The 27,694-nt window shown below is 39.4% G+C and overlaps 1 protein-coding gene across 2 annotated transcripts in view; it reads left to right on the top strand.

Annotated features, from left to right (window-relative positions):
* The first annotated feature begins 9,121 nt into the window (after positions 1 to 9,121).
* Positions 9,122 to 27,694, top strand: part of SNCAIP (synuclein alpha interacting protein) — a 95,943-nt gene continuing 77,370 nt past the window's right edge. For both annotated transcript variants that reach the window (XM_018571225.1, XM_018571217.1), the window contains exons 1-2: positions 9,122 to 9,224; positions 24,169 to 24,241. In XM_018571225.1, the coding sequence (XP_018426727.1) occupies positions 9,168 to 9,224; positions 24,169 to 24,241 (130 nt within the window). In that variant the 5' untranslated portion in view covers positions 9,122 to 9,167. The remainder of the gene's footprint in view (positions 9,225 to 24,168; positions 24,242 to 27,694) is intronic.

Below are 27,694 nucleotides of genomic sequence, written 5' to 3'. Positions count from 1 at the left end.
GACTTGGTCACGTGCTGTCGGGTCGGCGAGCGCCTGTTTTTCTTTTTATTTCATGGAGCGTTGGACGTCATGATTGACATCATGAGCTCTGGCAGTGGGCATGGTATCGCACACTGCCAGAGCTGTCACTGTTTACCTTTTTTTTTTTTCTTGCCTCAGGCAGCAAAAAAGCCAAGGAACTTCCCCGCCCATGATAACCATCTACTGTGCGTTGTGATGTGCTGCATTCGTGTTTTTGATCCACTCTTGTAAGTTGGCAGCCCATTCAAAATAAATAGTCTGCCTTAACGCAACACACATTGACACAGGGCGGATTAATGCAACACAAAAAAAAGATAAGGTCTGAATGAGCACTTAAACCTGAGCCGAACCTCCGGCAGTTCACTCGCTGCTATTCGCCCACTATTCTCATAGGGGGTGAACGGCAGTGAGTGAATAGTCGAATGGCACCGAGCCTACAATAATGAATTTAAAAAATTTATAAAACTAATTTACCACTTAAAGACCAGGGGGTTAAACCCTCTTCCTGGCCAGGCCATTTTTCAGTATCCATCGCTGCGGTACTTTGACTGACATTTATTCCGTCATGCAACGCTGTACTGAAATTAATTTTATACAATTTTTTGGAAATACATAGAGCTTTCTTTTGGTGGTATTTAATCACCACTGGGGTTTTTATTTTTTACTATATAACAAAAAAAGTACCGGGGTCACATTTTTAATTATCACCTCAATTTTTTGGTAAAATATAAAAGACGGGGTCACATCGGGTAAATAGACACCAAACACGTCAAGCCTTAAACTTGCACGCACCAGCAAAATGGCAAAAAAAGACCACACCCAAAATTGGCCATAGGCAACGCTTTAAAAGGTTTTACCGCTCATCAGTTTAGTGTTATCGGTTATTAATGGCCCTTTAATTTTTTATGCTTCTTTATTTTTATTGTTTTTACACTTAACTTTATTGCTATCACATAGGGGGCTGAGAAGCCCCCTAAATTGATAGACAATTTACATCACAGTTTCTCTTTAGGAACCACAAAAATAGTATATATGAGAAATCAGTAGAACAAAAGATGAGTCTATTCATTTTAACTACATATGTATAAAGATATTGTGATGTTTCACGACGGCTGCTTGAACCCAGTGTCCAGTTTTGCACCTGCTTGCAATTTATCTGTTAAAGTATATTGGTTTTCCTTATGCTGCTCTCACATCCTGCTACAGTCCCAAAGTAAATGAAAAACATTCATAAGTCCTAGTGTCCATGCTTAGCTACTTTGCCATTATTAGAACTTGTGCACAAAAGCGTCTTTCTTGCCACTTAAAAAGTGTTCCCATTCCTGTATGGGCTGGTATGTAAGTCATCTGTTACACACATTGTTGCATTTATGTGCATTTAGAAGAATCTGTTAATGGTTCTCACTCAGATGCAAATGTTTTTACCTTTATGCAAATGCAGTGCTATTATTTTGTTTACATTTATGTAAATGCCATGCATAAAAAAGCAAGGAGAAAGGGGTTTCAGTTTACAGCCCCCAAGAATACAAAAACAAGATAGCAGTGGTAGATTCTGTATTCTAACTCTGAAAGGTTCTCTTTAAAGTTGCTATCATGCTAACTATAGGCTAGCATAGTGACTTAGTGCTTAGCACTTCTGCCTTGCAACACTGGGGTCCTTGGTTTGAATGACACCTAGGGCACCAAGTGAATGGGTACTCCAGTTTTTCCCACACTTTAAAGACAAGCTCGTGGGTTTATGTGCGTGTAAGATAGGAACCTTAGATTGTTAGCTCCTTAAATACAGGGTCTGAAATACAGGGTCCAGTATGTAAAGGGCTGCATACATTGTCAGCACTAAATAAATGTCTATAATAATTATGTGTGACACAATTCAGCCATTCTGTGGTGAAAAGAGGGACAGAAGGATTTTCTGCCAAAGAGAGACAGCTCCTCCAGATGAGAGACAGTTGTAAATCGGAATTGCTATACAGTGCACTCATGTAATCAGTGAAGATCACAAAATGCTAGAAGCAGATATCCCCTGCAAGTGACCTGAATCTTTATAATTTATACATTTGCAAATTTGGGGCATAAGTAGATTTTAAATGCTGATTCTCCCTAAAAAAACTCTTGCAGGCATACAAACACACACCTCCTCATAGTGGAAGACAACATACAATAATTTTAGGGAAATGTTGTTTCAAAGGTTTAAAATACTCTACAACATTTTGAAGAATCTGTCTCAAATCCTTTTGCGTAAAGGTTAGTTGAGTACATTTTTCAGAGAATAGTATCTTTGTGCTGGGTGTGCTCAGTAATTTACATAGAAGGTATATTTAACATTTCACAGATGTGGGGAATTCTAATTATGAGTACAGACACCCCCAGGACATGGTACGTGGTATTTAAAATATTATGTCATTTGTTCCTCTGACAGTGCAAACTGTGAGCACCTGATTTCATTTGGACATTGTGGACTTTATTTTTTACGGAGGATTGCTTCTTTTTAAATCTATATGTAAGTTTATACTTTTGGATTTAAGAAATGTTTATTTGCTTTTCATTTCATGCTAAACATCTGTGTGTATAAATGCATGCATGCACATATTTGTATATTGGCTTACTCACTCCCTAGCAGATTGTATAGAGCGTTTTATTAGGCAGTTCCTGATATTAATCTATATACCACATACAAGGCAAATAATGAGTGTTTAGTTTCTTTAAACATAGAAACACAGAAAATGTTAAGTGTCTGGAAAAGAACATAAATACTTGATATTGGTTATAGTACTACATAGGTTGTAAGGCACACTTTGGGCTGATCTTTGCAAACACATTAAATGGGGAACAATACTGCTTGCTCATACTGAACATCAAGGATCTAATGTGTACCGATAACATTGCCCTCACCTGTCCCTCTATTGTCCCTCTGTGCGTTACTGTTGTATTTTTTTTTTTGGTCCGATGTCCAGATCTGTAAATAAATATTTTAGACTCTGTATCTTCTTTTAAGTTCACCTGTCATAAGAGAAATATGGGGACTGCCACCACTGACTGAAACATTCCAGTTGCTTGGCTGGTATTCTGACCATGTGGCTTGAGTACCTTCTGAATCACTAACCTGGAACAAGTGTGCACTTTAGGAAGGTCAGAGAGATGTTAGAAGTCATTATCTTCATACTTGTTTTTTATCAGCTACTTAAAGTATTACAGCAGGAGGGTAAGCATGAAAGATAGGTCACCAGCAATGCCAGCGAACGTTTCTCTTATCATGGCTTTCCTTTAATCAGTCTTTAATGATAAGGACTGTTATTAATACTTTGAAATGTAATAACGTGTTTGTTTCTTGAACAATGCAAAGATGACTCAGAGTGGGACAGGGTTCTTCTTTTTTTTTTGTTTCCAAAATGTGTCCTTTACCGTATCAGGAAGTTGGGATGTATGGGATAATGCCAAAACAGAATTGAAAACAGTGCAAAATAAATGTTTGAATGGGCAAAGTAATTAATATATATATTTTACCCTGACCCTCATTTGGAACTAAATCCCTCTGTTCCTCTTTCCTCCTTAGTTGTCCCTCATGTTAGTGGGATGTACAGATATCTATGAAAAGGTACTATTTATCTACCAAAAGTGACACTTTTATCTTAATTATCTTGTTTGCTATTTCAAAAATAGCAAAAAAAGAGAAAATAATGGTGAAAAAAAAACAATTCTGGGTCTAACCAATCATTTTGGCATATAAATACTTAATGGTTGGCATAACTGCGGAAGTGGCAGGGGTGTCCAGTGCCTAAATACATTGTGATGGAAGGTGTCCCTCTTTCTCCTCTCAGAAAGGTGTGAAGTACACCATACCACCCCACTTTGAAATTTGAGAAAGAGGGACACCTTGGAATGGAGAAATCATGTTTCTCTTTCCCTAATGTCGGTGGTCAGTGGCATTTGTGCTTAGCAGGGGCTGGGGAGAACAATTGTGTTTCGCTGGTGGAGGGCAATGGTGCCCAGCAGGGTGGGAGAAAAAAGTGCCCACTGGAAAGTAGGGAAATAATTGTGCCCATTGTTGGGTGGGGGGACAATAGTGCTGGGATGGGGTATGGACCGACTACAGTCATACAAATGTGCATATAAAAAATGAAATACTATTGAACTATCAACATTCTTTTGGGTTGGGGGAGTTACCAGGTACAATCACAATAAACTCCACTCAAACTAAGAGAGAACATATATATTGCATGTAAATACTGTCCATGGTGTCAAGGGAACCCAAGACCGTAGTGCTGTAATGTCACAAATCTAGTCACTGAGCTGCCAACCTTTTCTTTCCTATCGTTTCTTATAAATCAACTCCCATTTTAAATCTGATTTCTAAAAAAAATGCATTTTATTAATTATATAGCTGGATAACAAACCATCATCACAGCTGTTGTCCGCAAGACTGCTTCCTGAAGTGATATGAAACATTTCCTAATTCTGAACTAGTTGTTAAAATTGCTAAAATGAAACATCACAACCTTAATTCATGAGACCTTCTTCCATTACACACAGCTCCTTGCTGTTAAAATCAGAGCACAGCTTCTCAGGAACCATGTGTACTGGCTCTCACTGACACTCGATAGGAAGTGTGCCAAGCTGCGGCAGCTTATTCTGAATTCACTACAATGAAGAAAAGAGGCTCCAAACGTATTTCCACCTCTTACGTGACCTGAAATATCCATTACCATCGTCCGCTGAGAATATTTCATCGCTGCACTGGAACTGAGGATGCAAACTGATCTTTTTGTCAAATCGCTACATCTGCACGTTTGTGTAAATAAACGGGTTTTAGAGATTGCTTGTGACACATTGACGAGCTCGATATGAGCTATTGCTTCCTTGTTATTTGGCTCATTACAACTGTTGTTTTGACAGGATTTTTTTTCTTGCATGGAACACATGTGTACATAGAATGGTTGACTACACTTAAACCTTGTTCCAACTTGTGTCTACTAATAATGCACTGGACGCCAAGAAAAAGCAGTGCCGTAAGAATAAAATAAACAAGGGAGAAAAGTGAGTTGTAAAGTTTATATGAACTAAATCTTATTTGTAATTACAAATGGTACAAATGTAACAGGAAATGTAAGATACCTAACTTGAGGAGGTCGGCTTTAATTCAGGTGATAGAACTGATTGGATGGTTGTCACTTTTCATTTCCTATGCATTCATGAGATGTTGTATGTTCTGCTATTATTGGTTTGTATGTTTGAAGACACCACACCACTTTTCTCTTAGAAATGGTAAAAAACAATATAACGGCTTACCTCAGGATCTTTTGTCATCCTTTGGAACCCCAAGCACACCCCAACTGTATATACACCCAGAGCAAAAACTAACAGGTCTATTCACTAAAGGGAGGAGAGTGTGAAGAAGGCAAGCGAAGTGAACAATCTAGGACAACATAGCTGAACTGAAAAGTGAGCTGAATTGCAGAATGTTTCCAATTCAGCTATTTTGGCCTAGATTGTTCACTTTTCCTTCCTTCTGCAAACTATTCACCCTTTAGTGAATAGACGTGTGAATGTCCCTTAACAGGGAGATGTGGTGAATATGCACCTTTGTAGCTTGGGACCTCATAGCTTCGGAGAAAACTTTATGTGGATGATTTCTCCAATTACTTGTATGTATTAAGTCATCCAGCTCAATGCACTCCTTAGGACTCTGTATCAGGGGAGCTCTTGGAGGGCATTTTGAGAGAGCACCAACTATTACCTTTTGATGCTTGTGGGAAGGGATCCTAATTCTAAACACAACAGGGTAAATACATTGCCTGGCCCAAAAAAAAAAAAAGGGTTGCACTCACTAATATTTCGCTGGAACGTCTTTAGCTCCGATTACTGCAGACATTGGCTGAGGCATCATTTCTATAAACATGCATATAATTGCTGAACTCCTGATGAAAATGCTTCCTCCATGCCTGTCCCTGGGTTCAGAATATTTGGAGTCACTGGCCTGGAGCAAGAATGCAGTCTATGAAGTTAGAAGGAACTCTGGAGCTCTGATTTGCATACGTGTTCTTTGTCAGTGACCCAGAAAGTATTAAAGTCATTGGATCAGTATTACAGCTGGACAACTAGCAGTTCCAGAAGCAGTGGTCATTATTGACAGCCCTTTATTTCCTTCAGTAAAAATTGCCTTTGGACCATTCACCCTTATACTGTTTAAAATCTTGGATTTGAAGAGCACTTGGCAGACATTAGGAAAAACTAACAAATGCCCCCTTTTTGAAATCTATGTGGACTGAGCTCTAGTATGAGCATCAAGAACCATTTTTCAAAAGGGAAATTTGCTCTTTGACTCTTCTCTGTTTATAGCCTAGTTGTCAACACTGACGTTCCTTGCATACGCTACAATGAATAGACCTGACCTAGCACAGTTCATTATTTCCTAAGGAAGGTGATTGATTCAAAAGTCCTGTGCTTTTCGTTCATTTTATTGCTGGTACTCTGATCAGTGGTGTAATGAACACATTGTAACTACTGGAATATTGTACTGCTTTCTTCTACTTTTAGTGAAGTGCATTGCCATTTTTCATTAAATACCTAGATTTTTCCTCTGTGAATCAGGTCAAGGTAATTAAAGTGAAAATGTTAACTTCATTTGAAATACAAGTGTTTTTAAACTCTATATCAGTAAGCAGTTTCTAGATTCCGACACCCCTGCCAGAACTCTACAAGGTCATGACCACTTTTCTCCACTACAGTCAAAACAATGCAGCTTGGTTGTGCAAGAGCAGCTCTCATTGATGATTCTCTATCCTTCAGTCAGCAAACTCCATTTGTTAGACTCGCAGCACTATTCAATTGAGTAAAGTTCTACTGGCTTACCCCTCCCAGTGTGAATGTTGAAGTGCAGGAGAGTACAAAGACAGATTGAAGTACTATTCAGTGTACAGTTTAGTCATTTTAATGAAAACCTTCTTTAGTTTGTGTGTACGTGCCTTCCCTTCTTTCCCCTTCCACTCCTCCATTGATGGATGGGAATTTAGGGAAATAGCTGGCTCCTGCGGGTATATAGGGGAGCATGTGACTGCTTTTCCTCCTCTCAAGTAATACTTTAGTCTTTAGCCTTGTGTAAACTCAACTTGGATTGATTAGAGAGCTTAGAGAGGGCTTCTTCTTACCCCCAGCAGCAACAGGGAAGTGAATAGAAGATAAATATAAGATGCTGCCGGGGTTAGCTTGCAAAGTTCATCTGGCTGCCTTTATGCAATACCTAACCGGTCTTTATATATGCTTTGCTTATACATAAAACTGAACCGCAGGAATTAAAAAAATTACCCTTGCAGTGCCTTTCCTGATTCCCCACCATCACTGCAAGGGTTAAATGCTTTTTTTTGCTTTATTCCTCCCTCTTGCTGGCTTTATCATGCTCCTCTTGTTCCTGATGCTCCTGCTCCGGAGCAGTCCCTAACCCTCCTCACATACAATGCATAGTTGTTGGCCCTGCATTGTATTTGATGACCTCAGCATGCGTCTGTTGGCTGGGAGTGCCTTGGTCAAGAGTGAGCAGTAAGGTAAGTAATACACCTTATTCTTCAATCCTTAGACAAAAATGAGCTGGGTTGTTCCCAATGCAAGGGTAGTTTTTTTTTTTTTGGAGTTCAGATTTAAGCATGACCAAACCATTCCCCATGTAGGTGTGACAATTTAAAGATTGACTTTGTATCACTTTATTTTCATTTTCTGTTATTGTATTCCATATAATTAGATGCATTGGCTTTCTCTAGTGGTCATCTCTGTAGGGGCTCATTCACACCAGCAGACACACATTGAAACGCGTTGCTTTTGTTTTTTTAACTTTATATATTGTGACACTCCATTATCTCTATGCACGGTAGTGGCTGTGACGTGTCATAGTGTATTGAAAAGCATTGCAAAAAATGAAACATCCTACTTTTTTCAGTGCAATAGAAGATAAGACAAATCTCCTTAATTTCTATAAATTGGGACTGTATTGGGCAACACTGTTCAACACAACTCAACGGGACTGCTGTGAACGAGCCCTAAAGGTTGCCTAACACTTAGAGGGTTATTTACTAAGGAGGCGAAGGATATAGCCACAGCTTTCGGCTAATCCTTCAGCTCACTTTGGCCACCTGAGCCCTTCGGTCCAGCCGAACTGAAGGGCTGCTGTACGGGCTATTTGCAATAAGCACTTTTTTTTAACTTGGGGTCCCTCCTAACTTTCCTACCAGACTTTAAAGGTATGGTATAAATGGGAAAGGGGATCCCACACCGTTTCTTTTTCTTTTGTTTACATTTTTTTTTATCTCGGAGGTAGCGAGCAGAATAACCTATTCACTCAGTGCCATTCGGCCCCTTTGAGAACTGCTGAAGGTTTGGCTCAGCCGATCAAGATGTTGGATTGGCTGAGTTGAACGTGTTCTTCACTTCGGCTCAGCCGAACATGCTGAGTATGTTCGGCTGAACCGAAGGGAGCCAAAGCCAGCCGATGTACGGTTGAAGTGAATAGCCGAACGGTGTTTGGCTCACTTCACTTCAGCTCGGTTAATCACTTCGGCAGCTTAGTGAATAACCTCCTTAGTCTTTTCACCTCATCTAGGCTGCCATACTCACTGCTTTCACCTTATCTGTTTTTCACTGATGCAATTATTCACACAAGAAATGTCATATTTCAGATTTTATATAGCTCCTGTTATTTACAATATATTATGGGGATTTCAATTGAAAGCCATCATATTAAAGTCCTTTTGAAAATACAAAAATTTATCTGGTCCTTCACACACTGCCAGTCTGTTTGAGGGATGTTACTAGTCTTTAGGCTCTGGGTGGATGAAAAGATTCTGTAAATACTCTGAAACTGAATAGCTTCTTAGCAAGTCTTGCATCTAGGCTAACAACATCTGAGTTCTGTTATGCTCAATTAGGTAGCACCATAATTTGTTTTTAACAACCATAAAAAAAAAACAATTTGGCTTGTACACAAACATTGATCCTTCTTCTCCCTTGTATACCACTGTTAACACTCAGTAAGGGGTAAATTTATTTTGCTCTTATTGCTGGGTAGTCAGTTTAAGTACAGAGTCTCATGAGTGTCTTTTTCTATTACCAGGTCTAGGTAACTGCTGTCTGCTGTAGTTGAAAATGAGCATTGAAGAATCATGGAAGCTCCAGAGTACCTCGATTTAGATGAGATTGACTTCAGTGATGACATATCTGTAAGTAAACACAATGGGCTCCATAAACTGAACAAGTCTGGATGCCCATTGTAGCCAATAATGTTTTCATTTTCATGTGCTGTGCAGACCGTTGCAGACAAGGATATAGGTGCAGTTATAAGTACAGTGCTTATACCCACTCAGAAATAATAAATAAAATAAATAAGGAAATGTATTGTTTGTTATACATATTTTGTTTCCTTCTGCATTTCTTATGGTCAGGACTAAAATATTACAGTATGAAATATTGCATGTGATTATTATGTAGCCTTTTATTAGCAGCAGGTGGCACGCATTTCACTGCTTCCTCCACCTACCACATGTTGAAAATGTTGTTTCCAGAGGTCATTAGAGCAAGATGAAAAATATACACACAACTGGATAAGTCAGAGTAAAGACTGATCCCTTATCAGATGGCTTAGTGCTAAGGTTCATTGAAAGACAACTGTGCATAAAAGACAGCTAATTTAGTTAACCCAAAGTCCTCTAGGAATCATTTTGTCACATGTGTAGCATGTTTGTAAAACAAAGATTGCATACTTATAGTAAAGCAAACAAAGTAGTAAAAATTAACCCAAAACCATTACAGTTTCCCTTATGGGACCTAACTGTAGTAGACTGAATTCACATTGGTTTCTATAGTGTACTGTATGTCATAGTGGCTTTTTCTCTTATTAAATAAGCATACTGCAGTCTGATGTATCCATACTAAACATATTGTTAATATTTTACTGCACTGTTTTTAATTTCTTATACTAGAATCTTAGACTCAAAGTTCAAATAATTTTCATCTATATTTCATATGTCTTGTGTAATTTTTTCTTAAATATTAGACGTATGACATCATTGTTTTGTTGCCACATAACCCCTTTTGGTGCTGAGGTCTGCAGCCTGTGTCCTCCTGTAGAGCAAGCTACCTCTACATTTAATAGAAGGCAGTAAGTGATCATTTGGACCACTTTTTACCAACTAATTAATACTGCCATTTGACTCAAATGTTCAGCTGGTAGAGCAAAAAATTGGGAATTTACATTTTTGCTCGCCTTTAGCGTTCAAGTCAGCCTTTCTCAATTCTGTTGAACTCCAGGGTTCCTTAAGAGGTTTCCTTCAATGTTAGGAGCAGAATTTTCCACTGACATCTAATGTATGGGTGAGAAATGAAGTGAATGTTCCACACCAATATTTGTTCAGAAGGGATTATAACTAAATATCATTAGAATGGAATGAAATAGCCAACACATGTTAGGGGTTTAGACACTCAAGGCTTTGATGTTGTATAACCTTAGTAAGACTGGACTCAATAGAATTATTGCAACATTTGTATTCTACAATCAGAACATGGTTGCAGCAGATCACAAAGCAAAAGTATTGCAATGTTGTAATATGCTGCTACCATTCTGATCATTAATAGCACATTTTAGCAACATTTTTAAGTGATTGAATCACATGACACAAGGGGTGGTACTTGGTTGCTGTATGAAATCTAAATACGACCTTGGAAAGGAGTGTTCATTATTAGTGGCAGAAACTTTTCTAAATGTACACCAGAGTGAAATATTGGCTGCAGGAGAGCTGAAAATATATGGTTGGTTGGGTTGTTCAGTGATTTTGATGATGATATACCTGTCTTCTTGCATTGTTGCCATTGTTAGATCTGCCCATTTATGGTCCCTTAGAAGAGAAATGGAAAATTACATTTTTAATTTGACCCCAAAATTATCAATGTGCAGATCTTATGTTGTGAAGGAATTAAAAAAAATCTCAGAACAGCTGCATTCCTTCCTTCCCTTGTTCCTGTCTCACAGCGATATTCAAGGCAAGTGCTTGCAGAAGAAATCCTGACCTGTGAGTCACCCCAGTGCCTGGGTTTAGTAAAAAGTACTCCCATTTTGTAAAATGTGTCTGCCATACTTCAGCAGAAATGCAATCTAAATACAAAGGTCAATTTACCTGCTCCAGCATTCATTAATGATTTTCTTGGTGCTTACCGGAATACAGCCAATAGGCAGCTTTAGATAACCTCGTAGGAACCCAAATAAGCCCGGACAGAGAACTTGATCTAAAAGAAATTTCAAACATAGCATGAAATGTTTCTGTAGTGTTCTGAGTTGAGTATAACTGAAAGTCCTACTGTAGGCAATGCAGTTTTTTATTATTTCACTGTATGTCCAGAAAGAATGTCATATAGGTATACATTGGTTCACATCCCACATGTGAAGACATGGTATAATAATGCTTCAAATTGATTTCCTAGTTCATGATGAAGAAAGTATTAAAGGCAGGATCTGGGGGATGTTTCTATGATTCCACTACTTCTAACTTACTATGTAAAAGATTAGAGGGCAAATTGGTAATGGATAAATCCATAGCTTTGATCTGTGATTCACCCTTTGCAGTAAGAGGAATTTTACCAGAACAGTACACGAGCATTATTTACACCAGGCAGGTATCTACTTATTCATCATGTAGTAAAGTTCTACTTAGTGAAATTTACTATTGGACTCTGAAACAGTCTATCAATGTAGCAGCATGGGCTGTGATGCTCTTACATAGAATAAATTATATACAGTAAGTGCATATAGGAAAGGGAAGGAGATGTTACAGCAAGTGGAAGAAAGATCCATTTCCCTGCAGGTATCTGGATGTGAGCTTATAGAGTATAGAGGCATATTATATGAGAGCTCTTCAGAAATGACACAAATGAGGAAATAGAATTTATCCTGTACTGGTAGATTCTGCATGCATGGTTGTTAGAATGAACCACTCCGTATTTCTGCCCATTTTCCCCACTTCATTTTCAGGTAGTTGCTTCAATTATTAGCACTTGTGCCTTTGCTACTGCTACCTGATGTGACAGCCAGACACACAGCACTAGTGTAGAATTCAGTCAGGCACTGATATTTTAGCTAGCATTTGCCCATACAGGGCAAGGCAACAACATTACTTTATAGCCCAGTCTCCCAGAAGCAAAGTCACCTTTCCTTTGGTTCCCAACCCTCAGTTCAGCTGCTGGAAGCAATGTAAATACCCATTACTTCCAAGAATGAAGGAGCATGTGGTTCACCTTGTGACATTGCCAGGGATCCCAACCTGAAAGAAGCAATTTCATGGAGGTGTCCCTCTCATTTCAGGGAGGTGCCCTCTCCCCCCGCCCCATCCGCAGAGGGGGGTTAGGGGGGGCTGGGAGAGAGCACCCCCCTGAAATGATGGCAGATAGCACAGGAAGTAATTGCTTCTTTGCTATCTGCAGGCTTTTTTTGTAGTATTCTGACAGTTGCAGTCATCAGAATTAAAAAAAAGGCATAAGAATGCATAGCTAGATTCCTATTGGCTAAACTAGCTATTGCACCTGCCCTCTGGTGCTTTCAATCACCAGAAGAGGACCTGATAGAAAAATTCAGGTCCCCATCTGCTGATTGACAGCAGCAGTGGGCGGGTGCATTAGCTAGTTTGCTATTTACTATTGCAAAGTGCAATAGCCAATAGGAATCTAGCTATGCATTCGTATGCCGTTTTTTTTCTTTTCTGACTGACGGCGGGCCACGGTTCCCGATGTCAGAAAAGAAAAAACTATCGCAGGGAAAGGTTTACTCTGCTCGACTGAGCAGAGTAAACCTTTCCGGGGTGAGTGTTGAGTGTTTCTCTCCTGGGCGGCCGGGAGCCGCTATCTAATAGTGGGAGACTCCCGGAGCGTCCGGGAGAGTTGGGATGTCTGCATTGCTGGTGCTTGGCGATTGCATGGGCAAAGCACGTGTTGACTTTAAGTAGAATGTTTTAATATATCTTTATCAATAAGGGGGCTCATTTCTGAAAATGTGCACCTTTCCCAATTTGAGATGCAATGATACCAGATATTCATGACTGCTTGCATTGCCCTGTTAGCTAGAGCCAAGGGACACAAAAGAAGGTGTAATAGTATGTTTGCATGCAATGAATAAATGGTATACTTACTTTACAGGAGAGGGCTTGTTTTTTTTTTTTTTGCGGTGTATAAGTACTAAATGCTTCCCACAAAAATGTAGTCAGGAAAGCTGTTTTCTAAAGTTTTGAATGGTTTCCTTTTTCCTTCAATTGACACATCACTTTCTATGACTTCCTTTGAAAATACATTGTGGTCATTGTTCTCAGCGAGGAGGCTGGTTCAGTGCAGAGAAGGATATAACTGCAGAGTGATCTGTAACATTATTCAAGATAGGGAAAGCCACTTTGTAAAATAAAGTTATTACCTCCATAACATTCTCACGTAATCCCAGCCTTCGCTTTTTCCTCATTATAATAGCACACTTGGACCTGTTAACAATCAGATCGCTAAAAGGAAAGGGGAATGCTTTTGGCATCTGGTGCGATGCATCTGTTGGAACTGTTAACCCTGTGAGTTCTTGACAAACACTACTAGTACATCAACAGGAACTGGCTGAATTATTTGGTGCCATAGCACCAGGTCTTTCAGCACCATGTACACATAAGAGTCCTTTGTCAAATCTGACTTTTTCCATTAAAGTGACTAGCTGCTATGGATTACCAGGCAATTGCGTGGTTTAGCAAGCAAACAATCTGCAGTGAGCATTTAGGTGTAAAAAACTTTGCATATGTTATAGAGATTTTCAAGGTGCAAGACATTCAAGACATTTTTATCTTTTTTGGGGAAATTGTGGTTGCTAAAAGCCCTCTCCCCCAAAAACTGTTATTTATGTAATTCCAAGCATGTATCTAGCACCAACAGGGCTGGATTAAACATTTCTTCTCCTCTAGTTCACCCGTAGTGTGTCAATCCAGTCATCTGCATTGCTTTAGTATCTCTAACACTTTACAGACTAAGGCCCATACCACTTTCATACACATTCAAAGGGAAAGTAGGGAGTAGTTAACCTACCAGTATGTGTTAGGATTGTGGGAGTAAACCAAAGCTGGATTATCAGTCCCCCGGAACCAGAAACGGCACCGGTGAGGGAGTCGGACAACAGACTTAGGTAAGTATATCTTGCTTTGCAAGGTAAAGAAAAACATGCAAACACTTGTTAAAGGGAGATGGGATGTTAGGGTTTAGGTGGGGGTTCATATTTTGTCCAGAGATGGGCATTAAGCAGCTATAGTTCCCCCTTAATGGATCCCCAGGCTAAATATGTCATGAGCTGAAGAAATTACAGCAGCAGCAGTAGAGTGTTTGGCAGTCTTAGGGCTACTTCCTCACTGTTGTCAGAGCAGGGCTTTATTGGTCTTAAGTGAATCTTTAATCCCCTCCCTTCCAGCATCACAAACTTTTCCCACACTTCCCTGTTGCACCGTTCAGCTGCAACAGCAGGAAACAGGAGAAGCCACCCTGTTTAAGCTAAGAGTTGATCACATTGTAGCTTACGCAGGTCTATAAACTTTTCTTCTTGTGACAGTGATGTTGCTTGGAGATTAGCCCAGCATTAGTACTTGGTGTTTGGCCTAACTACTCCAGGCAGAGCTGAACAGAGTGGTAGGTGGGTGGGTGGTATTTAAAGCTAACCTTCAGGCAAACAGTTAAATACACAGGTGATTTAGATATACAGGACATGCTGGGATCTGCCAAACGTTTGCATTTGTGTTCATCCAGTCTTAAGATTTAATCACTTCTACCACACCGCACAGCCCTGTCTGGCAGGGTAGGATACCTATTTTTCTCTGCTGCAGATAAGTAACAATTTTATGTCCCCTCCTCTCCCCCATCCTGTGACTGGACGGAAAGAAGACGTAGCACAGTGATGATCACATCTGTCACTCTGCTCTCTCCTCCTATCAACGTGTCCCTTTTACTGCAGCACAACTGATTGGTTCCTTGTGCTGCATTTGCCTCCCCCAGTCTGAGCTTTCTCTCCAGTGACTGCAAGAGGCTGATGCCAAGCTAAATTCAAGTACTTACACTGCTTGCATTTAATTAAAAAATACTAGGAATGTTCAGATAACAAGTACCGTACTCGGTACAAGTACAGATACTTTTCCAGCTCCAAAACTAGACAAAAATTCGAACGTTAAGAGGCAGCTGTCATTTTTAAGGAGCACACAGAGCTCCTGTGATTTGTGCATTTACAGTTTTTCTAAAACAATACAGACTAATGATATCAGGACAGCGGTGGCGCGCCAGAGCCAGGTCCCAGCTGCAACCCTGGTAGTTCTAGTGAGAATGCCAAGTATCTAAACTAGTATCTGGACATCCCTAAAAAAAACAATAAATTATGTATTCATCTGTGTCTTTTATTTGCCTTTATTAAATTAACTTCGTAGACTCTTTTGCAGTAAAAATTAATTTTTATTTAAAGTTCTACTTTATGCTTTAAGGTCCGAAATTAAAAGGTTTTTTACTGAGAATGGAAAATGCCTTTGAGTTTTAGAAACTTAGAATTATCTTTGTGATGAAGTTGAGGTTGTGTAGCAATATGTTGCTTTACACTGTTAACTTGAAGACTTATGGGTCTATTCACGACCCATAAGTCTCCTTGCTCGTGTCAGAATAAAGAAAAAAAGACACAGCAGTGTTTCTCTCCTGGGCGGCTGGGAGCAGGAGGCTCCCAGAGCACCCAGGAGAGTTTTTTTTTTTACAGCAGCAGAGCCGCCGGACAATAGGAAACTATTGGGCGGAGCTAGCTGTCACTGCTAGCTCCGCACAATCATTTTCTATTTACTTTTTTTTTAATTTTTCACTCTTTTTCTGTTTTGCTCAGTCCCTCTGAGGGACCGAGCAGAACAGCCGAGCCGAATCCCGCTCAGCGGCATTCGGCTATTCACTCACTGCTGTTCGGCATCTTTAAGAATAGCCCGAACAGCAGTGAGAAGCCTGCCGGAGGTTCGGCTCAGCCGATCCAGATGTTGGATCGGCTGAGTCGAACTCCTTCTGCACTTCGGGCAGGCCGAACATGCTGAGCATGTTTGGCCGACCCGAAGCCACGCGAAGCAAGCCGATGTACGGCTGATTTCAGCCGATGTACGGCTGGAATCAGCCGTACCAGCCTGAAGTGAATAGCCGAACAGTGTTCGGCTCACTTCACTTCAGATCGGTCTTTCACTCGGCTGCCCTAGGCAGCTTAGTGAATAGACCCCTTAAAGTGACACTAAACACAGGAGGTAAATCTTATTATTCAAGTACCTCAACTATTAACAAAAAAAATGTATCTTATTTGTGTATTAGTCGGCTGTAGATCCTCAAATCATGTCTGAATTGGTACTGACATTGTCCTTCCTTCTGGAAGAAATGACACCACTCCGAGCTCACTCCTGTGATAGACTATAATTTCACTTTAGTTTACTAACTTGTATTGAGATTGTAGCCTACCACAGGAGCAAGTTTGGAGCTGTGTCATTTCTTCCAGAAGGAAGGACAGTGTCAGCACCAATTTAGAGATGGTTTGAGGATCTACAGCTGAGTGATACACAAATAAGATATTTTTTTTTGTTTTGTTAATAGGGCACTTGAATGCATTTATAAGATTGAAAAGAGAACTATGGGTTAACCTTTGTATCCCATAGTTCTCTTTAGGGCCACAGGAGGACATATACTAACCTCCTTCCAGGACCCAAAGCTCAGTATATAGCGGGCTATGGCTCATCATATACTGAGAGCGCCGCTGTCGGGACGGATCCCGACAATACCGTCGAGATCCGCGCAGCTGCGTGAGTGACAGCGGGCTCTGCCTATCTAGAGGCAGAGCCAGCTGTGCCTGCCCCCTCCCCTGTCTGCTGGAGGATCGTAGAGGGGGAGAATCCCTGTGGGGAGCGGTGATTGAGAGTCACCGCTCTCTGCCGGGAGATGAACGGGAAGTGATCCAACGACGGTATGTGTTCGCTCACTTCCTGATCAATAGAGTCGACGTATGAGAGTTTAATTGTCACTCGTCGCTCCAACTGTGAGCATGAGTATAAAAAAGAAAAAAATGAGTTTTTTTGCTGCTGAAAGGAGGTAGTGAATTGGAATTTGCAGTGCTGGGAATATATTCTAGTCAGTGCTTAGTTACATAGCTACAGCACAGACATCCAAGCAGTTAGTGATATCATCAGATCATTGGCTTCTGGCAGACAGAGCCAGGAATAGGAGCAGTTCCAGACCAAAATCCTGAAGTTCCCTAGCTGAACCTGAAAAATATGCCTTACGGTTTTGATAAAAATTTCACGGCCTGTTTATTTATTTATTTCTCCTTGACTTTGGATTGAAGAAGATGAAATATTCAGGTCATTTGAAAGGCATCATAAATTTAAAACAGTTTTGTGCGAAGAAAAACATATTTTGGAAAGTTTGCTAAAGTAATATAAAAACAAGATAATTGTCCATCCCAAGCAGTGTACGCATGTCCAGGTTTCTGTACGGGGTTTGTGTGCCAATAATAGTGTGCCAGAGCATGCATACACCATGGCATGTTTTCAACCATTGTCTTTAATTAGATGCTTTTTTTTAAGGGGCATAAAAATGCTAATATGATTAGGTAATATGTAATATAATATGACAGTTAATTAATGTTCTCAAAGAACTTGGATATGAAAAACCTTTACGTTGTTATATGGCCTTATAGCAAGATTTTCGTTTAATGTTTGAAAAAACCAAAGACCTTTAGAGACAAGTGTCTGCTATGTATTAGGAGATGATTGTAATAGACATTAAGGGGAATTTATCAAGACTGCACCAGACAAAATCTTGACCAGTTGCCTATAGTAACCAATAAGCTTCGCTCACCAGTTTGTTCTTCCAAATTTCTTTGAAAATGAAAGAGAGAAACTGATTGGTTGCCATGCACAGCTGCACCTGATTTTGTCTGCTCCAGTTTTTATATATTCACCTCAGTGTCCTCTGGATAAAGTTCAACCTGTCCCCCAGCCTGCAGAGCAGGCTGGGGGACAGTACAATAAAAATGTAACTGCACCAAAGGTGTAGTTACCCTTTAAAATGGATCTATACTCAAATGCTAACACAAAGGTTTGTTTTATTAGTCTTGGTGAGGTAAATACATGATGAGTAATGATGAGTAATAGAAGGTTTGAATTCTTATCTTTTCTGGATAAAATTCTACCCAGGCATCCTCTAGTGCTGCCCACTAGAGGATGTCTAAAGGTCAGGGGTTTTAATGACATGATCTCTTCTGAATGGAAGGGTTGATGAATTTTAATCATCCCCCCCTCAGCAAAAATCCTATGCTTGGGCCTTCAGATATGTTTTCAGATTACCATAAAAGCATAGGATTGGATAGTTGTTTGGTACTACACTCTCTGACTAAACACCCTCTCTGCAGTTCCTTATGTATGTGACATGCTGTGCATTGCGACATTCCTGGTATGTAAGGGTTTATGGGAAACACAGAGGTAGATTTCAGGATAATTTATATCTATAGACTATTCAGGATATTTATATTTATATCTATAGCTAAAAAAAATTTAGATAGAGTGGGGAAGAATTAGAACTCCTGTCAGATTTTTTTGTCATTGGAGGCTCCTTTGGAGGGAGTCCTTCACTTCCTGTCTGGTTAAAAGGTCACCCCTAGGACAGGATGTGAGGTAGAATCTCTCTAAGGCTGGCCATACACCTATAGATTTTTTTTATCTGAAATTTTTGTTGCTGCCAAGAACCCTCGTTCCATTCTAGCTCAAATAGCCCATCAAGCACAGACCAATGTCGATTCGATAATTGTTTGTTAGCAATACTAACTCACTCAGTTTTGTCGATCGGCAGAACAAATTTTCGTTTGCGCATGTGCAGTGTTCTTGCTGCGATTTTATTTGTACGAAACCACTAATCCATCGATTTTTCGTTCGATTCTAAAAAAGTTTTCCAGCCTCACCCTTCAAGAAAATTTGAGCAGGATAACAGTAAAAAAAAATAGATGGTGTCCTGTCAACTGTCCCATTTTCGTTCGAAAGACCATTCATGGAAGATTTCCGAGCGAAAGGCAAAGAGTATATGGGCACCTTAACAACAACACAGCTAGAAGTAAAAATGTTATTTTAAGTACGGTAGAACAATGTTAGAACCCCTGTCAGCTTTTTATTGTTGTCTGTTTCCCTATTTAAAATTTTCCCTAATTTCCTGTCTGTTAAAAACGTTGTCCCAGAACAGAAGGTAAGGGGAGACATCTCTAACGGAGCTCTGGATAGCAGTGAAACATGCCAGGAGTTCTAACCTTTTCCCATGCTATCCAAAACCAGAAAAATGTTATGTGTATATATATACATTGAAATATGTAAACAGTGTTTTACGCAGACCTGTCTTGACAAAATATAAAATGTGTCAAACATAATATACATACAACTGCAGATACTAAAATAGCAGACGTGAGCCCATTCCTTGAATCTGGGAATCTAGAAGAGTTTTTATCTTCGGAGCATGGAGATTTTACACCTAGCGTTCTTTTTGTAAATGATAACAATCAATGTTTTTTGTAATATTATGATTCAAGCAGTACGAATAGGAGAGGCTTATAGGCTGAGAACTGGTGGACACGAGATCAAAGCAGAGGAACAAATTTGCACACGAGGCTCAGTTTAGCACTGGTAGGGTGAAAAAGGGCAGCTGGGAGAGATGAGGATGGAGGGAAGAGTTTGGGGACAGATGAAGATGGCTACATAAGTGTGTGGGAGAGAAAACAGGAGCAGCAGCATGTACATTATTTACCTGTTTGCCCTGCCAGCTGTACATCTGTGAAATCACAAGGCCTTTTTTGTGTTTGTGCGTCTTCACCAAAATGGTAATTTTGCCTGGCCCTACTCCCCTTTTTTGCTTCCTTTTTAAGCCTGCTGTATCCACTGTGAGTGTAGCCACATTTCTGACTTCCTGAGTGGTCGATTAACTGAAGCTGACTTGTCCCTTCCTGACTTCCTTCCTGGGCATATATTTTCTAAGAAATCTCTTCTACTGCTGCAGTGTAAGTGTAAGTGACATTTAATATAATATATAGGATGACAAGTTTACTTTGAAGTGAAACTCAAGTTACAACTTTTTTTAATTGGTTTGTTTAGAATTGGAAAGGTTTTTATTGCTGCCACACCCTGTTCACACCTAGGCATTCTGTTGCTCATGGCTAAGCTAGAACACAACTCTCAAGATAAGGAATCCCATTAAATTCTATGGTCTCTGTTCAAATCTGAGCATTTTGTTGCAAGCAGAAAAACACCTGTCACTGGAAAAAGTACACAATCTACTTTATGGCAGATTATAGCTCTTTTTGGTCCCATAGACTTCAGTGGGTAACTTTGTGCTACAAAATGCGAAACAAAACACACAAAATGTTTGAAATGCACGTTTCCATGTTTCCCATTGAAGTCTATGCGCTGTAATCTGCCAAAACCTAGCTTATCTACTTTTTCCAGCTACAGGCGTTTTTCCACTTGCGACAAATGTTCAGGTGTGAACAGGGACCATAGAAATGAATGAGATTCTTTGTCTTGAGTGTTCTGTCGCGCTTAGCTTTGAGTGACAAAACGCCTGGGTGTGAAAAGGAGCAAAGGGAAGATTTCTGTTTACTTTGCGCTCAGGGAAAATAATAAATAATAAAAGCACTTTTTTGGTATGTTGGGGAATGGTTGCAATTTCTGCCAGTTTTGAGTTGCCATCGGTGTGTCCCATTATTGAGATTACTTTTACCTTCCTGCCCAAGTAACTCTACAACCCCCAGAAGTGGCACAGACAACAATAAAAGATCTCAAAAGATTTGCCCTCGCTTCCGGTGTGATCACAGGGTTTTGGGAAAATCTCCCTAGTGCTGACACAGCAATAAAAGTATGAGAACAAAGAAGACTGGAGTCCCACATAAAAATGAATGACAGATCTGTCAACAAAGACCTCCATAAATCTTGTGTGGAAGTAGAACATAAAATCATAAATGCAAATAAACATAGGCTTAGGGAGCCAGAAAACTACAATCAAGGACATCCTTCTCCCAATGGTGAACACAGAACAAAGAGTTATTAATCCACACTGGAGCTCAAGTGAAGATATAAATAGCATCTCATTTAATGTGGTTTCATCTGTGGTTACTCTACTCTGCTTTATTCTATTTATTGTTTTGTTTCACAACATGCTAAAAATATTATTCTACTTGTATAACTGAATGCATTGCTTGAATTTCTCTAGTATATTTCACATTTGTTTTTCATTGGTTTCTTTAGAAGGACGTTTAAACAATGAAAAATTAGACTTTTTTATGTTCTTGTCTTACATATACTTTGTTTGTTTAGGAATTTTAAATAATGTCTGTAAGGGTTGAGTATTACTTAATGTTTACATAATGATGATGTAAGTGTAATTGCAGAGATGTGGGGTCCGTTGATCATTTTAGATTGACTACCACTTTTTAAATTCCTAAAGTAAACTTCGTGACTATGTTGTATACTTTTAATTATTGCCCCACAGCAATGTAAGCTCTTTAAATTATACAGACACACCCTTTGCTTCAACTTGAAGTACGTATCATTCAAATTGTCAGTTCGTTTAAAATTCAGGGTGAACATGTGTACATGGACCTAGAGCATATATATTACAACCATGAAAGGATCAGAGCATGCAATTAATTTGTGTGTATAGATTTACAAATTGCAGATCCACAGGGATCTTGTATGCATGTTTCATGAACTAATCTGAGTTTATTTGTATTTTTACAGGAAAATGCACTAGGGTGAGTTATTAGAACCGAGGAATGTGATAGGGACAGATGCGTAAATAAGCTTTTGTGGGATCTAAAGCACAATATTTCACAGGGCCCCTAATTATCTAGTTTTTAGTACCACCCACCGTGTGCTTAGATGTTACCCCACAACTCTAGTCAGAGGTTAAAGTATTTTAGAGCTGATGCACACACAGTAAAAAAAAAAAAAAAAAAGACAAGTATCATTGAGTCTTGATCTGACATAATTCCATCTAAAGGGCCATGGGCCCAGTTACATTGTTGTATCTTCTAACTTTGTAACTAAACTTAAAATGTACCTTTATGTACTAACTGTGTTAGAAGAGGTGTAAAGGCCTAGGCCCATGATGCAAGATCTAAACACAGATATTCTAGTTGTCCCATTCAGTCCACATGGTGGTAATTTGTAATTAAGGTGGATAAAGTAGACCCTTTTTTTCATCTTTGTAGTCTTTTAGAGCTTAATGAAACAGATAAAAGCAAGAAATTGGCTGAAACATATAGATAAATATTGCCTAATTTTGTATAAAAAGTAATGCAGGCCCACAACTGATAACTATAGGGCAGGGGTCTCGAAGTAAATTGAATTTGAAACCTCTGCTATAGGAAGATACGACTAAAGGGAACATTTAGAAGTATGAAGGCAGCCATAGTGAGTTTTTCTGAAATTATAGTTGTCTGACTGTCATAGTGGTCTTCTGGCTACTGAACTGCAATCTGTGAAGTCAGAACTTCTGAACTGCATACAGGACAATAGGGGCCTAGGGGTTTAAAGAACAAATGCTGGTGATATATGTAATATACTAGATTTTTGTAAACATAACAGATTTCAGCATCACTTATAATATTTCATTAGTGGTTTGAGATACATTAATGATACAAAAACTGCTGGAAGCAATTACATTTCTTTTCTTGGATGCTACTTAACATAAAGTTATTGATTTAAAAAAAAAAAATATGTTAAACTGCTCTTCAGTGTGAGTAATTAAAACCTTTGTTACATGTTGAGGGCATGAAATAATTAGTCTTTCTGAATGTGTATTTAAAAACAGGCACAAACAGGAATTAATGTTAATAATTAGCAAGTAATAGTTTGTTGCTCATTTACAGTATATAGTATATCACAGGCATGGTGGGAAGGAGCGAGCACTTAAATGCAGCCAAAGCAAGTAAAAGATTCCATTGCTGACAGTGACTCTATATACTTGTACTCATTACTACTTTCTGAAGTAGTGTTGAAAAGTTTTTTTTGTCCTTTTACAGGCATTTAATTGGCTTAATTCCGACAGGGAAATTACATTTCAACATACATATTGCAAATGTACGCACAAAAGTGAAAATATACGGGACTTCCAGAAATGCATACCCACTAGGAGTAACACGTGTGGCGTTTGGAGGTTGCGGGTTTATTATGTGTGAAGAATAAAAGAATCAGGAATAATATGTGGTTGTTTGGGTGTGATGAACGGATGGGAAGAAGAAAGGGAAAAGGAAGGGTGGCTGGGTATAAAGGTTTTAGGTCGAAGGTAATGGGGGTGGTGCTGATCAAGGGAAAGTAGAGGTGAGTGTGAAGGAGGACAGGCAAAAGTAGAAAATGGAAAAGAAAGAAGGAAGAGAGAAGAAAGTTCAGAACAAAGAAAGAGAAGAAAAAAGAGTTGGTGGGGAATCATTGACTAAATTTGTTTTTATTTTAATTCAAACTATACATCTGTAATAAGGATCATGTCTGTGGGAAATGCTATTAAAACTTTGCACTGGAAAAATTGGAAAGCTATATTTGGACTGTATTGAAAATACTGCTGAGTTAAGAGTAATTGCAAGCCCATGCATGTGGTTTAGATGATACAGTTTTATTGAACTAACCTAATTCAGTGAAATTATAGCATTTTGTGTATACAGTGTCATGTATCTTAATGTAAACTTTGCAAGCAAAAATAACCAGGCACTGAATTATGTTTAACAAAAAGTGTTCCTCTGCTTCCTTAGACTTCCTGCTACATAGTTTCCTAACTAGCATGGCTCCCACAATGTTTAAATGTATAAATGACTGCTACTTTCCCACACAATGCTGGCACTTCCATTTACCATCCATATTACGGAACTCATGTAGCTGGCCTTGTAAAAACAATGGGACTCGTCACTCGTGCATCATTTTATTTTCTAATGACGGGTTTTATCTGATTGAGGGTTTCCTCTAGCGGGCAATCTTTCATTTCTCACAGTACACGCAGGTGAGACCAGCTAATTTATAATGCTGTGCAATATAAACATAAGAGAGAATTAGTTGATAATTATGTCTTTATAATCTTTTTCTTTTCTAGTATTCTATAACATCTCTGAAAACTATTCCTGAGCTATGCAGAAGGTGTGATGCACAAAATGAAGACAGATCCGGTGGGTGCCAAATTATCTAATACTTATTTTTGTTATAGAAGATATTTGTTCACCTTAGAACTCTACAGCTAACTGAAACCTTTATTGATAATACGTACCATATTACAGCAGGTGGTAAGTAGCTTTATTTCACAGTCAAGGTATTTAATCATTAGTAGGGAGGAAAAAAATTATAGGGGGTTATTCACAAAGCTGCCGTTATTCACAAGGCAGCCGAGTAAATAACCGACCCGAAGTGAAGTGAGCCGAACACTGTTTGGCTATTCACTTCAGGCTTGTATGGCTGATTTCAGCCGTATATCAGTTGAAATCAGACGTACATCGGGTGGCTTCGGGTCGGATCGGCTAAGCCGAACCTCCGGCAGGCTACTCGCTGCTGTTCGGCCTATTCTCATAGATGCCGAACAGCAGTGAGTGAATAGCCGAATGCCGCCGAGCATTCTGCTCAGCTATTCTGCTCAGTACCTCTAGTGGTACCAAGCAGAATAGAAAAACAATTAAAAAAAGTAACAAAAAAAAATAGAAAACGATTGGGCAGAGCTAGCAGTGACAGCTAGCTCTGCCCAACTGTTTTCGATTGGCCGGGACCAGCTGTCATTAGAATGAGAGCTTGTCGAAGCTGACGGGGATATGAAAACCGACTCTGCTAAGCTCTCATCCTCATGACAGATCAGCGTCTGCAGGTTACCTAGTAACCAGCAGATGCTGTTCTGTCATGAGGATGAGAGCTTAGCGGAGTCGGCTTTCATATCACTGCCGGCTCTCCTAAGCTCTCGTTGTAATGACACATGGGCATCCCTGGTTACCAGGTAACCAGGGACACCCATGTGTCATTACACTGAGAACTCGGCGGGGCAGCTGTGATATCACAGCGGCTCCTCCGGGTTCTCAGTGTAATGAAAGATGGGAGCGTCCCTGGTTACCTGGTAACCAGGGATGCCCATGTGTCATTACACACTGAGAAGCTGGCTCCGCCCAGCTGTCAGAAGCAGACTGTCGGCCGGCCAGCTTCGAATTGGGCTCAGTCGAGCCGAAAGCATATGCCTTCAGCTCGACTGAGCTCCTCAGCCATCTTCGGGCCTGTACGGGCTATAGTGAATAGCCCGTACAGCAGCCCTTAACCGAAGGGGTCCTGCGGGCGCAGCTAGCCGAAGGATCAGCCGAAGCTACGGCTAGATCCTTCGGCAGCTTTGTGAATAACCCCCATAGTTTTAATGCCCCCAATGTTTCAGAGAATATTAGATTTCAGCAAAATGTTGTCATGTTGGTGAAATGCGTTAGTGTCAATGGGTAAGGTGAAACTGAGATAATTTTGAGATGATTTTTAAAGTGACCTTGTCATGAGAGAAGTATGCCATTGCTTGCATCCATTTGCTAGTTGCCTGGCAGTGTCTGACTTAAGTATTTTCGAGTCACAGACCTAAAATAAGCATGCTGTAAATGAGTGTCAGAAAAGTGTTCCTTATTTCTATACATGTTCTAAGTCAGGGGCTCAGATGGCATTGATGGAATTGAAGCCAAAGCATGACAGCCAGGGAACTAGCATTCTTAAAAGGAGAGTTCAACAGTGGCAGCCATTATAATCTTTTGATGACAGTGTCTCTTTAAGGGTGCAATGGACTTTAAAATGGCCTTTTAAGTTACTTTATGTTTTTTTATACAGAAAAATATAGACAGTGAAAAAAAAATAAAGTGACAAGATACAAATAGCAATCAAATATACACAAAAATACATACCCACACACACACCCACACACACACACACCCACACACCCATAAAAAAAAATCCTCTAAATAGAGTTTTGCTAACAAGTCTCACATAAGAGAAAATGAAAGAAATCTGTAAATTCCTGGTGACATTTTTCAGACAAAATCACTCCACTCATCATGACTCAACTGTGAAATTCATCAGTATCTCCTGCTGGCATATGCTTTGTATTTAACATTAAATATTCCAGTTGCCACTGTTGATTGCCTTACATTGGAAGGCTTAACTGCTATCTTATGTCCTATTTTTGTTACAATTGATTGTATTTAATGGAACAATGCCTGAGAAAATGATGGCCCCCTTTAAATGATCCTTTGGTGTTATTCAGTTGTATTTACCACTGCAGTCAAAATCTCCCCTTGTTTCAGCAGTATTTAGCAAAGAAGTTAAATTCTGTGCAGACTGCTGTACTAATCTGTTAAAGAAAAACTTTAGGCAAATATGGAAAACACACTTTACGGTTATGTGGTCATCACAAAATCTTTGAATATATTTTGAATTACAAAGAACATGTGTGACATATAATCAAATTCTGCTTCATGTTAAGAACCCAAATTTAATAGGATATACAGTTGTTTCTAGTGAGTGATTGAAGGATACATTTTCACATATACTGCTATGGTAGGTATAACATGTAACTTGGCAACTTGACTAGGAACAGAAATGAGCTTTTACATTAAACAATATTTTAAATCAAATCATCTACAGGTTGCAGCATTGCTTGTATATGCTTGCTTTAAATACTCCGAAAGGGTTATTCACAAAAGGGTGAAGAGTTTGGAGAAGGCCGGAGAAGTGAACAATCTAGGCCAAAATAGATGCTTTGGAAAAATTCTCCAATTCAACTCACTTTCCAAATCAGCTATCTTGTCCTAGACTGTTCACTTCTCCTGCTTCTCCAAACTCTTCACCCTTTTGTGAATATCCCTGTGATATGTGCAAACAAGTTACGGGTAGAATGCAACTACATCCAACCTAATCTTTGCAAGCACAAACTGACTGAAACACATTCATCCATTACTATGTCATTAAATCCTGTCATTCTAAGGAATATTCTATAGTAAAGTGAGTGGTTTTCCTAGAATATCTTCTGTAATTATCATGAAATTAGGCGAATACTAATAATGGCCAGAAGACAAATAGAGACGGTGAAAATGTTCTTTTTCTGAACATTATGTATATATATATCCTCAAGGAGCTTACAATCTAAGGTCCCAATCTCACATGCATACAGGGCCGATTTAAACAGGAGCCAATTAACCTACCAGCACGTCTTTGGAGTGTTGGAAGAAATTGGAGTACCTGGAGGAAACCCACGCAAGGGAGAACATGCAAACTCTTTGTAGATTGTGACCTGGCTGAGATTCAAACCAGGTACCCCCAGTGCTACAGGGCAGAAGCGCTAACCACTAGGCCACTATGCTGTAAAGTAAAAAAAAAAAAAAATCTGAGGGTATAATATAATAGGGCCAATAAATAGAGATAACAGTTGTATGGTTTGATTATGACAGGCCTGTGGTGGATTAAATTATAATATGGTCCTGTAAACAATGATGACCTGACAATACACGTCACAAAAATTTAATCCTGAAGATCCTTAAAAAAGGCTACAAACATGCTGCTTCCCCAAGAACAGCAACAATGTAACCAGTGTTCAGGCTCCATCCAGCAACAGGCGCATAGGC

This window comes from Nanorana parkeri, unplaced genomic scaffold (genome assembly GCF_000935625.1).
Source record: "Nanorana parkeri isolate BGI_ZX_2015 unplaced genomic scaffold, ASM93562v1 scaffold40, whole genome shotgun sequence".
In the NCBI taxonomy this organism is placed as follows: Eukaryota; Metazoa; Chordata; class Amphibia; order Anura; family Dicroglossidae; genus Nanorana; species Nanorana parkeri.
This window is presented reverse-complemented; position numbering and strand designations above follow the sequence as displayed.